This window comes from Sus scrofa, chromosome 4 (assembly GCF_054392235.1).
Source record: "Sus scrofa isolate SSC_HxYL_T2T_F1_AM1 chromosome 4, Sscrofa_HxYL_maternal_Yorkshire_Landrace_v2.0, whole genome shotgun sequence".
Classification (NCBI taxonomy): domain Eukaryota; kingdom Metazoa; phylum Chordata; class Mammalia; order Artiodactyla; family Suidae; genus Sus; species Sus scrofa.
In genome coordinates, this window is record NC_139386.1 from 129,026,641 (window position 1) to 129,038,758 (window position 12,118).

At 37.8% G+C, this 12,118-nt stretch overlaps 1 protein-coding gene and 1 long non-coding RNA gene across 5 annotated transcripts in view; one reads left to right on the top strand and one right to left on the bottom strand.

Moving 5' to 3' along the window:
* Positions 1 to 12,118, bottom strand: part of FNBP1L (formin binding protein 1 like) — a 105,059-nt gene that overhangs the window by 19,775 nt on the left and 73,166 nt on the right. For all 4 annotated transcript variants that reach the window (XM_021090187.2, XM_001928546.7, XM_005663662.4 and 1 more), the window contains exons 6-9: positions 10,117 to 10,221; positions 5,393 to 5,521; positions 3,455 to 3,601; positions 756 to 959 (exon numbers count right to left, since the gene is read on the bottom strand). In XM_021090187.2, coding sequence (XP_020945846.1) covers positions 756 to 959; positions 3,455 to 3,601; positions 5,393 to 5,521; positions 10,117 to 10,221 — 585 coding nt within the window. The remainder of the gene's footprint in view (positions 1 to 755; positions 960 to 3,454; positions 3,602 to 5,392; positions 5,522 to 10,116; positions 10,222 to 12,118) is intronic.
* Positions 1,255 to 9,829, top strand: LOC146404256 (uncharacterized). Its single transcript, XR_014844773.1, has 2 exons — positions 1,255 to 7,302; positions 7,634 to 9,829. It is a non-coding gene; the product is annotated as an uncharacterized LOC146404256 (long non-coding RNA).

Here is a 12,118-nt window from a genome sequence, read left to right on the forward strand (position 1 = left end):
AAGATGTTTATAGGTATATTATAATGAGTTAAAGTTTATCTACATTCATATGTCAGGATCAAAAAAATTAACTATAATAATCATGCATACTTTAACAAAGACAGCACCACCAGATTTAAAGTACATATCTAGTCTCCTACTGAAAGGACGCTATTATAATCACTAAACTGATCATAAGATTAAGCACCCATCTATTCTATTTGTTCATCTGCTGAGCTAAATTTATCTATTTAAAATAAAAGCACATCAAAAGATGGGTTTCAACAAAATTTAAGAGAGATTATCTTAGTATACTAGACATTTTTTAAACATCAAATAATCACACACAGCGAGCCCTTCCCTTTAAATATTTACATGGACAATAAAAATAACTTTATTAGCATGATCTATAAGAGCTAATTTGACATTCATTATTGCTGTGGTCAATTATTCCAATTGAAAATTGGAGTTTTAGTGATCTTATAATCAGATCACAATGCTTCCTTAAAAATTTAAGTTGAAACTACAAAGAAATGAAATTTCAAAAGCATACAATTTATTAACAACTTATTTAATATTTTTACTCATAATTAAGTGGCAGTCAAATGTTAAATCCAGAAATAATTTTTACTATTAAGGTACAAAATTCTATGTTTCTACTAAGTGAAAAGTTAACTGAATCATTCAAGTCAAAATATTTATTCTCTGCTAATAGTATATCAATACCTATGCCACTTGAAATGACATACTAAAACAAATTATCAGCATAGTTTTACCTTTGGCTTCTTTCCAAAGAGCCACAACTTGCCCTTGGCCTTTCCTACTGTGGTTTTGGCATCCACCTTCCCACTTTCCTGCTTGGACGCACTGATAGTCCCATCAGAAATGGTTCTGTAAATGTGCTGACTGTAATCTTCAAACGGAAAGTCTCCTGGAGGTTCAAATCCAGACTTGAAGGAGTCCACTACCATCTGAGAGTCCTATACACAAGAAACATTTTTAAAACCATTTGCTCATAATACCATATTAGCTTTCAAAACTGCAACCTGTTGGGTTGTGGGATGGAAATTCCTGTGAAACTGGATTGTGATGATCACTGTACAACTACAGGTGTGATAAATTCACTGAGTAATAAAAAAATATAATTAAAAGAAAACAAAACAAAACTGCAACCTGCTGCAAGAAAACAAGTAAAAATTTAAAGAAATAATGCTACAATAATTCTTAAAGGCTTAAAGTGAATAATTTCTTCCTGTGAATATGCAATAAACCCTATTTTTTTTTTTTTTTTTTTTTGGCCACATGCACAACATGTGAAAGATTCCAGGCCAGCAAGAGAACTTACACAACAGCAGTCACTCAAGTCATGGCAGTGACAACACCAGACCCTTAACTCGTTGTGCCAAAAGAAAACTCCAACCCTAAATATTTTAATCTCTTTAGAAAAACACTCATTTACAAATTATAAGTTTATTAATTCATAGTATTCGTGAATTTATTCACGCCATAGGTTTAACCCACCGAAATTCATCTTCAGACTAGTTTGCTGATATGTAAGATCTAACTGAGGAGTTCCCATCGTGGCGTAGTGGTTAACAAATCCGACTAGGAACCATGAGGTTGCGGGTTTGGTCCCTGCCCTTGCTCAGTGGGTTAACGATCTGGCGTTGCCTTGAGCTGTGGTGTAGGTTGCAGACGCGGCTCGGATCCCGCGTTGCTGTGGCTCTGGCGTAGGCCAGTGGCTACGGCTCCAATTCGACCCCTAGCCTGGGAACCTCCATATGCCGCAGGAGCGGCCCAAAGAAATAGCAAAAAGACAAAAAAAAAAAAAAAAAAAAAGATCTAACTGACAAAAAGAATATAGGAAGAGGTTATTCTCATGTAGAAATTCTAAGTTTTAAAGGAAAAACCTTTTCTGCTTTACAGAATGTCTACAAAGGTGACCCTGAAACAGAGGAAAGTGCATGTGACTGTAAAAGAGTAAGAGACGAGCAGGGAAAGCCTAAGTATGATGTACTAAAGACATTCTTGGGAATGTGAATAAGGCAACGAAGAAAATTCTAACAGTACTGAGTGCAAAAACTAAGTTCAGTACCACTCAAAACGTTACAATTCACCTAAGCATTATGTATTGGTTTCAGACATACACACCTCTACCTGAATGTCCTACTGACACCTTAAACACATTATTTTCAGAGTACTTTATTTCTATAAACTCTTCCCCCACCCCAACCACCTCTCCTCTTTTAGTCCCTATTTCTATTAACAGTACATTTTGCCTATCATTTAGTCAAAAGTCACCCTTAAGTCATATCTTACTTTTTTTGTCACTAACTGCCCCCTTCCCAACACACACACACCAATCGAAGGGTAGTAAGAGTGAGAGAGGAGGCGGGACCTGACTACAGTGGTAAGCTGGGATCCAGCCATAATAAAATATAAGTGTATGTTTGAATTCCCAACTAAAGAACCCCCCGAATCCTCTTTTCTTTTTTAAATTTAAGTCAAATTTCCGTTACAGGTAAGATCCTCATCAACACAAATCCACCTTGCCATGAAGACTAAAATACGTAGTACATATCTGGCACTCCCCAAATACTGGTTCTCTCTTCTTGTGCTCTTCCCTCAGAGTTTCAGTTTCCGTTAACTTCAGTTTCTTGATCATTAAATCAACATTTACTGATGAGTTTCCTTGTGGCTCAGAGAGTTACAAACCTGATTAGTACCCATAAGGATGTGGCTTTCCCTGGCCTCACTCAGTGGGTTAAGGATCCAGCATTGCCATGAGCTGTGGTGCAGGTCACAGATGTGGCTCAGATCCTGAGCTGCTGTGGCTGTGACATAGGCCAGCAGCTGCAGCGCTGATTCGAACCCTAGCCTGGGAACCTCCATGTGCTGCAGGTGCGCCCTAAAAAAGCAAACAAACAAACAAAAAGCAAAAACAAGCCAGGAAAAAAACCACATTTATTGAGAAATGACCGGTAAGAACTTTCCTAGACTTTGATATAACGTGATGAGGCTGATTTTCTCAAGAGGAGCAAGACTGTGCTGTTCCTTCTACTCATAATGTATAACACTCTCTTCTCACGCGCCATCATTCCATATACTATCCATGCTCCCAAATCCAACTCAAGTGCTACCTCCTGTGTTACAAGGAACTCATACAACTCTAAATACAGCCATTTCCTTCTGTAAACTTTCACCAGACTAACAGTCTAACATAATTTGCAACGTACAGTTCACAGGTTAGTTATACTCTTGGAGTAGAACTGAAAATTAGTGGGGAAAGCAAAGAGACAGGTTAATTAGCATCATTCTAAATACTGAAACCCTTAGAGCCCAAAGAAGTAATCCATTGCCAGACTTAAATAATATAACTTAGAATCAACTATCCATCAATTACTCCCCCTTTTCCAAATCATTTCACTAACTTAAAGCAAAATATATTATTCAAATATGATTATAAAGCACTTACTCTTCTTTCATCAACTGATTTTGCCGCAAGAATCATTCCTTCCAAACACTTTGATATGATAGGAATAACTTTGCGTTCTGAGTCTGCAAATCCTCTGTAACACTCACTGAGTTTAATAGTCCTTCGTTCATCCATTTCTTGTAGTTGCTAATAATTAGGAATTAAAAAAAAGGAAAACTGAATTTTCTTTTCATTTTGAAACAAACTCCTTTAGGAAAAAAAACCCCACATTCTACCCTAATTATTTACCTTGTTGTAAATACCTTTTAACAAGTGCTACAGACTTAAAGTACTTAAAACTTGAGGCCTGTTAAATAGCAAAAAAAAAAAGAATAAACAAACAAAAATCCAGGCTGTGAGTGTAGCCTAAACTGAGGTGACAGCCGTTTTCGAGCTCTCTAAGGGACCTCCTGCGGGCTGCCAGCTCTCCGCCTCAACCTCCCCTTCCATGTTTTCAGGCAGAGCAGCTACTGTTCTTTATGCTTCCAGGAAAAGTTTCATTTGAAAACAGAATTCTGACACTTTTTCCCCTTCCTAAGCAACTGGACTTAGTGGACTACAACACACACAAGTACGAGACTTCTAAACGCTTGAGTTAGTTCATAACATTGTGAAGATCTGACTGGACCAAGAATCAGTTGACCGCGTCCCAAAAGACCCAGACCTACGGCAGTCTACAGCTCGGAGTGACTAACAAAAGGCGGGGGACACAAGAGCAAAAGTAGGAGCCACAAGGCCAACGTGGCACATGTATGGAAGCCCCACAATTCAAACATTCACTGGCACATGCCACTCAAAATTATGCCAGGACACATGAAGTCAAATAACTTAGAGGCATTTTTTGACATTTCCTACTTGTCAACAATGATCTTTCTTCTCAGAAGCAAGTGTCTGTTCAGGTCACCTAATTCCCATTCACTTCATATGTTTTCCCCTTTAATTACTTCCTAAAGCTTGAGAATTTATCTTCAGACCTGCATTTTCATAAAATAGTTGCTCCCAGCATTACAAAGTGGCAGGACTGCTCCAAAGCGAGGTCCAAACAAAAGCATGAAGCTCCAAAGCACAAAAGCAGCAGGCTGTTGTGTTAAGGTCCCTTCCAAATACGAAGGCCAGGGAGTAAGCTGAGAAGGGCACCAGAGATTGAGCACAGGCAGACTAGAGGCTCTGGATTAAAGGACTGAAATCTGAGGCCCTCTCCGGTCCACCACCTTTCATTAGGCTTCCTTTGTACTTCTAATGTGCCTTACGGGGGCGGGGGCGGGCAGATTTGGACTGACACTTTTCACATAAGCTCTGGTCTCGCAGGTACTACTGCTTTCAACACTGTTTCACTAAATCCCTTTTCTCTAATTTCTCTTCTTTCTAGAATAAGCAGTAACATATTTTAACCCTCACGTAAATTCTGGGATCTTTACCTGAGAGCTGTTTGGCACATGCTTTCATCAAACGACGACAGATGGGATTTATAAGGCCCAGTTACATTTATGATCTGGCAGCTAGGAAGACGAGCAGGCAAAAACCAGGCTAGCAAATGCATTTAAGATTTACTTCTGCCATCTCGACTAATGCCAATGATTCTATATTATGGTGTCAAAAAGCTACCCACCACCTCTAGACGTGCAGACTACCATCTACAATTCCAATGAATTGTCCCATCTTCTAGTAATTAACGATACAGTATGAAAATTTATGCAGAAAATGTCATGGTTTAGTGAACTGTTTAATACACTAATAATAAATCTGTAGAAAAATTTGTGATTCCAAAGTTAGAAAAAGTTTACTTTTCACATCTATAATCATAAAGAAATTTCTCATCACCAATCTTGATGACTAGTGAATCCAGAAACATTTGGATTGATGCCTGAAATTTTAAAGTTTTACATTTAAGGAGCTCAATATCTAAAATTAGGTTAATTTCATATCTTTATATTTTACCTTGTAAATCTGAGGAATCACTACGTAGAAATGTTTGTGCTGCTCTCCATTAAAGTTCTGTAACTGTGCAGCGTATTCATTCTTATTTTCATCAGCCATATGTGTACGCAGATTCAACTGCTGTTTAGCCTAGACACAAATGGGTCGAAATCATTAACAATGAGAACACGAGCAAAAAAAAAAAATCACAGCTAATTCACTTTTCTAGAAGCTACACTAAAACTGGACTTTTTCTAATTATTGATATTGTTTAAATTAAAGGAGATGCTTAGAGATCTTATGCAATATTCCCTTTCTTTTACTGTAATAGTAACTCTTCCCCTTGTAATAATCCATACAAATTGTTTCTCCTTAATAAATCCATATATTTTGAAATTAAAATAAATGATAATATTATGGGTTGAAACAGTAAGCTTTTAATAAGAGGGAAAAAAGCATAAGGAATAATTTAGACAGTCACAAAGTTAGCAGTAAAACATTTTTTAAACATGACCCAGTTATATCCAACTCAGAACCACAGAGCAACCAAATAATAAAAATGTGACGTGGGGAAAAAGTATTGTTTAACAATAATTTTCACTCTATACAAAACCACAACTACCTAAGGAATGCTTATTTAAGAACAGAGTTCTGTTCATCCCAGCTCTTGCAGAAATGCTTTTCAAATGAGTCACGTTAGTACCATCTACACTGGTGAGAACAATAGAATACAAGCAACACAAATCAATTCTAGATTTACTACAAGTGAATCTAAACAACTTTCTGAAATGTTCTAAAGAGAAAACACCAAAATAAAAAATGAGCCAACTTTTCAGTGTTTCAAGCTATAGATTACGTTATATGTGAGTGCTTTGAAAACTGTTAAGCACATTCTGAATACACTTCATTATTCTAGTTCCAGTTTTTATAATTATAGTCCTTAACCTTCAAAAATTAGTTTCACAAATTGGTTCTGAACTCAGAAACAAACTGACATACAGAAATACATAGTAGCCAAGATCGCGGATAAATCCACGAAAATCCACTTAATCCACGGTGTACTTGAAGATTAAAATAAATAAGTACTATGGAGACCAAACACTATGGCCCAGAGTATTTCTACAGAAACATCCACTTCAAGTTCTAACCTGGGACCCTAAATACACATTCAATCACTCCTCCCCTTTTCCCCCTCCTCCCACAAACGATGACTGAATAAAGGCTGCTCAAGTACTCCCTACCCAGAATGGTTCTGTCTGGGGAAGCTCCTCCTGTTCCCAATCACTAGCTGTGATTCCCAAGCCTGGGACAAAGGCTCCAGCAGAGCATAAGGCTAGAAACTAAAAGTGACACCTTCCTTGGCACACTCTGGGGTTCACTTCTGTCTTTCCTTCCTCCCTCTCCTCCTTCCTTCCCTCCCTCCTTCCTTTCTTCCTCTCTTTATATTTCATTAAAAACCTTTGAAAACTTTAATTGTGGTAAAGTACACAAGACACATAACAGAAAATTTACCATCAATCATTTTTAAGAGTCACGGTCGAGCGCGTCCTATGTACATTCACGATGCTGTACAACTGCCTTCCTTTTCTTTAGGAAGATCCAGTAATCAGCCTATTCCCTCTTCCCCCACCTTTTTTTTTTTTAAACTTTTATGAATATTTGGTTGAAATTATGTTCCCTTCCCTCCCTGGTCACTTAAAACAGAATTCCTTTATTCTCTGGTTCCTAAAGCAAATCCTCAAAGTTTTCCCAATTCTCTGATAACTAAAGGGATTGCAAACGAGTAAGAATAAAAAAGGAAGATACAATCATTAAAATTCTGAAACAGGTCAAACTAATGAGTGAATATATTAAATCTAGGTTTCAAGATGTCTGACCCGTCTCTGAAGATATCTTTGTAGACTAAATAAAGAAATAAGTTAAAAATGAGAGTCTGGGAGTTCCCGTCATGGCGCAGTGGTTAACGAATCCGACTAGGAACCATGAGGTTGCGGGTTCGGTTCCTGCCCTTGCTCAGTGGGTTAACGATCCGGCGTTGCCGTGAGCTGTGGTGTAGGTTGCAGACGCGGCTCGGATCCCGCGTTGCTGTGGCCCTGGTGTAGGCCGGTGGCTACAGCTCTGATTCAACCCCTAGCCTGGGAACCTCCATATGCCGCGGGAGCGGCCCAAGAAATAGCAACAACAACAACAACAACAACAAAAAAAGACAAAAGAAAAAAATAAATAAATAAATAAATAAATAAAAAATAAAAAAAAAATGAGAGTCTGGTTAAGAGTTTCCTTAACTTTCTTAGTAGGTAAACAATGTATTCAATTTATGTTTGATAATGCTCTTAAGGAATCAATGTCAGCCAGTAAAGGAAGTCTCCCATATACAAAATAGTACTGTTTCCAAATGCTGTGATCCACGTTTTTATCGAGTGATGATGTAACACATTATGTGTATTAGCATGATGCCTAGAAGGAAATTAATACAGCGGATGATCAAAATCAGGATCCAAAAATCTAATAATTGATACAGATGTACTATATGCACTTTAAATACCAGGAGTACATGTTTTCTCCAAGACACATGTGGCTCATACCACACCATATGTCAAAAGATACAGGGATTTCAGTTAGCCATAAACTCAAGGAGAGTCAATCCAAACAACGTGGTTGCCCCAAAAGTCAATATATTTAGGCTACAAATAATATAAATTTAGTGTTCAAATAAGGGAATTAATCACCCTCAAAACTCATCAGACTGAACTATATCCTATTTGAGGTAACCTACAGTAAGTGGAATATTGATGAATTAGATGGTTTCCAAAGGAAAGTAGTCACAATGAAAGGTAACCTGAAGCTGTTTCACATATGGAGTAGTTGAAGAAACAAGTTATCTAGGGGCAGAGAATCTACAAATATCTAAAAACCTATTATGAGAAAAAAACTGATTTTGTATTTTGCTGGTACCTAAAGAAACTGATATTGAAAAGGGAAACAAGTGGGGTTGATAGAAAATGTTAAAGTTTATTCTAAAAAGGAACAGTCTTAAGACTGTATATTTCCAATGACAAGGAACTTACTATCATTAGCAGTCTAAATTATTCAAAAGAGAATACATTAGATAAAAGCATCATAAATTACACTAGAAGATCTTTAAGGTAATTGTAAGCTGGAATATATATGATTTGAGGGTTTTTTAAAAAAAATCGGTAAAGGTGGGGAGTTCCCGTTGTGGCGCAGTGGTTAACGAATCTGACCAGGAACCATGAGGTTGCGGGTTCGATCCCTGGCCTTGCTCAGTGGGTTAAGGATCCGGTGTTGCCGTGAGCTGTGGTGTAGGTTGCAGACGCGGCTGGGATCCTGCAGTTGCTGTGGCTCTGGCGTAGGCTGGCAGCTACAGCTCCGATTCAACCCCTAGCCTGGGAACCTCCATATGCTGCGGGAGCGTCCCAAGAAATGGCAAAAAAAAAAAAAAAAAAAGACACACACACACAAAAAAAAAATCGGTAAAGGAGTTCCTGCTATGGTGCAATGGGATCAGCAGCATCTCTGGAGCAGCAGGACACAGGTTCAATCCCCAGCCCTGGCACAGTGGGTTAAAGGATCTGACGTTGCTGCAGCTGTGGCATAGGTCAAAACTGCAGCTTGGAACTGATCCCGGCCCAGGAATTCCATATACAGTGGAACAGCCAAAAAAGAAAAAAAAAAATCAGTAAAGAAAATGTAAGGTAGAAAATGAACTGATCCACTTTTTAAACTTTTCTCTTGTTCAAATCATATAGCAAATTATAAAACTCTAAGGAAAAAACATACTAACGGTAGTCATTTGTATATATAAAAACATGGCATGAGGTCCATCTATGCTTCAAAACTGCAACATTTCAGCACTACCACTGTGTCAAAAGTTCTAAGATAAAGAGTACATAGCAGGCAGGGGAGAAGGAGAAGCTGAGCAGCAACAGTTACAGGACTAATCCTACCAATAGTTATGTTACAGAACATCTGGCCCAGAGTCAGTCAGTGAATGACGACAGAGAATTCAGTTTCCCAAAATAAATGAATAACTGAATTAACTAATTAATAAGCAAACAGTTGGTAATGCATTTCTGACAGTTTTATCAAGTTTTCCCCTCTGTAAAGTTGAGACACATAGCAGCCAACCTCTATTTGCACACCCCATCAACATACCTTAGACTTTCTATCTTATTTCGGAATAAGAGAGAAGCTCATTCCTAATAGCAACTATGGGAGTTCCCATTGTGGCTCAGCAGGTTAAGAACCTGACATAGTGTCCAAGAGGACACAGGTTTGATCCCTGGCCTCACTCAGTGGGTTAAGGATCTGGCATTGTTGCAAGCTGTGGTGTAGGCTGCAGATGCAACTTGGATTCTGTGTTGCTCTTGCTCTTGCTGTGGCTGTGGCGTAGGCCAGCAACTGCAACTCTGATTCAACCCCTAGCCCAGGAACTTCCATATGCTCCAGGTGCGGCTGTAAAAAGAAGAAGGAAAAAAAAAAGATACCTAATAGCAACTATGTCTTTCCTATGCACTTTGCATGCAAATAAGACATTAATATGTTAATTTATTTACTTTCTCAGACCAGTATGTGTAATTTAAAGTATGCAAATATTTGTGTATTTTAGATTTAGATGCAGTGTATCTCTCAGAGAAACTCTAATACCAATACACATATTGTGACCACTCTCCATATGTGACTCATAATATTTTGATATTAAAGCCATTTGGATTATTTCTTACCTTTTCAACATCTGCCTTGGTTGCATTGGTATCATTGTCCAATCTTTCATAACTTTGTTGTGCCTTTTCTGCCTCCTTGCATTCTCTTTCAAATTTCTTTTTACTCTGTTAAAAAAATTAAAATGCTGAGAAGTAAAATTAGATTTATCTCATTAAAAAGTAACAATACTAAAATTTATGTGGAACCACAAGAGACCCAGAATTGCCAAAGCAATCCTGAGGAAAAAGAACAAAGCTGGAAGCATAACCCTCCAAGCCTTTAGGCAGTATGACAAAGAGCAGTCATCAAAATAGCATGGCACAAACCCAGACATATAGATCAATGGAACCTAATAGAGAGCCTATGTGGAACAGACATATATATCAATGGAACAGAAGAGAAGAGAAACAAACCCACACACCTACGACACATGTCTATAACAAAGGAGGCAAGAATGTGCCATAGAGAAAAGTCTTTTCAGCAAGTAGCGCTGGGAAAGCTATACAGCTCCATGTAAATCAATGAAATTAGAACATTCTCATGCCATTTACAAAAATAAATTCAAAATGTGTTAAAGACCTAAACGAAACAGGACATTGTTAAATTCCTGGAAGAGAATATAAGCAAAACATTCTTGGACATAAATCACAGCAATATTTTCTTAGATAAGTTTCCTATAACACAAAAGAAATAAAAGCAAAGAGAGCTGTTGTAGCTCAGTGGGTTAGGGACCGAATGTTGTCTCTGTGCAGATACGGGTTCGACTGCTGGCCTTGATCAGTGGGTTAATGATCAGCATTGCCATGAGCTGCAGTGTAGGTCACAGATGTGGCTTGGATCCAGTGTTACTGTGGCTATGGAACAGGCCTGCAGCTGTAGCTCTGATTTGACACCTGACCTTGGATCTTCCATATGCCTCAGGTGCAGCCATAAAAATAAAAATAAAGCAAAAATTTTTTAAATGGGACCTAGCCAAACTTACAATCTTTTTGCACAGCAAAGGAAGTCATCAACAAAATGAAAAAAACAACCTATGGAATGCAGGAAAATGTCTGCAGACAATGTGACTGACAAGGGGTTAATATCCAAAATACACCAACAGCTCATACTGCTTCCTCCACCCCATCAAAAAAGGGGGGTGGAGGAAGCAGAAGATCTAGACATTTCTCCAAAAAAGATATACAGATGGCCAATAGGCACACAAAAAAGATGCTCAACATGACTAATTATTAAAGAAATGCAAATCAAAACCACAATAAGGTACCCCCTCACACCAGTAAGAATGACTATCATCAAAAAGTTTACAAGTAATAAATCCTAGAGAAGGTGTGGAGAAAAGGGAACCCTCCTACACCACTGGGTAGCAATGTGAACTGATGCAGCCACTGTGGAAAATAGTATACAAGTTTCCCCAGAAATTAAAAATAAAACTACCACATGATCAAGCAATCCCACTCCTGGGAACACATCCAGAAAAGATGAAAACTCTAATTTGAATAGATACACGCACCCCAATGTTCAAAGCAGCACCATTTACAATAGCTAAGACATGCAAACAATCCAAGCGCCCATCAACAGACACCTAGTTTAAGATGTGATGTGTGTGTGTGTGCACACACATACAATGGAGTATTACTTAGCCATGAAAAAGAGTGAAATGTTACCATATGCAGCCACATGGATGGGCTTAAGAGAATATTATATTAAGCAGAGTAAGTCGGATAGTTATTATATGATTTCACTTATATGTAAAATCTAAAAAATAATACAAATGAATCTATATACAAAATAGAAGCAGACTCACAAACAAAAAACAAACTTATGGTCACCAAAGGAAGGGGGGAGGGATAAATTAGGAGTTTGGGAGTAAGAGACACAAATTACTATACAAACAATAGATAAACAACAAGGGATGTACTTATAGCACAAGGCTCTATAATCAATACCTTGTAATAACTTATAATGGAAAATAATATGAAAAAATATATATAACTGAATCACTGTGCTATAAACCTGAAACTA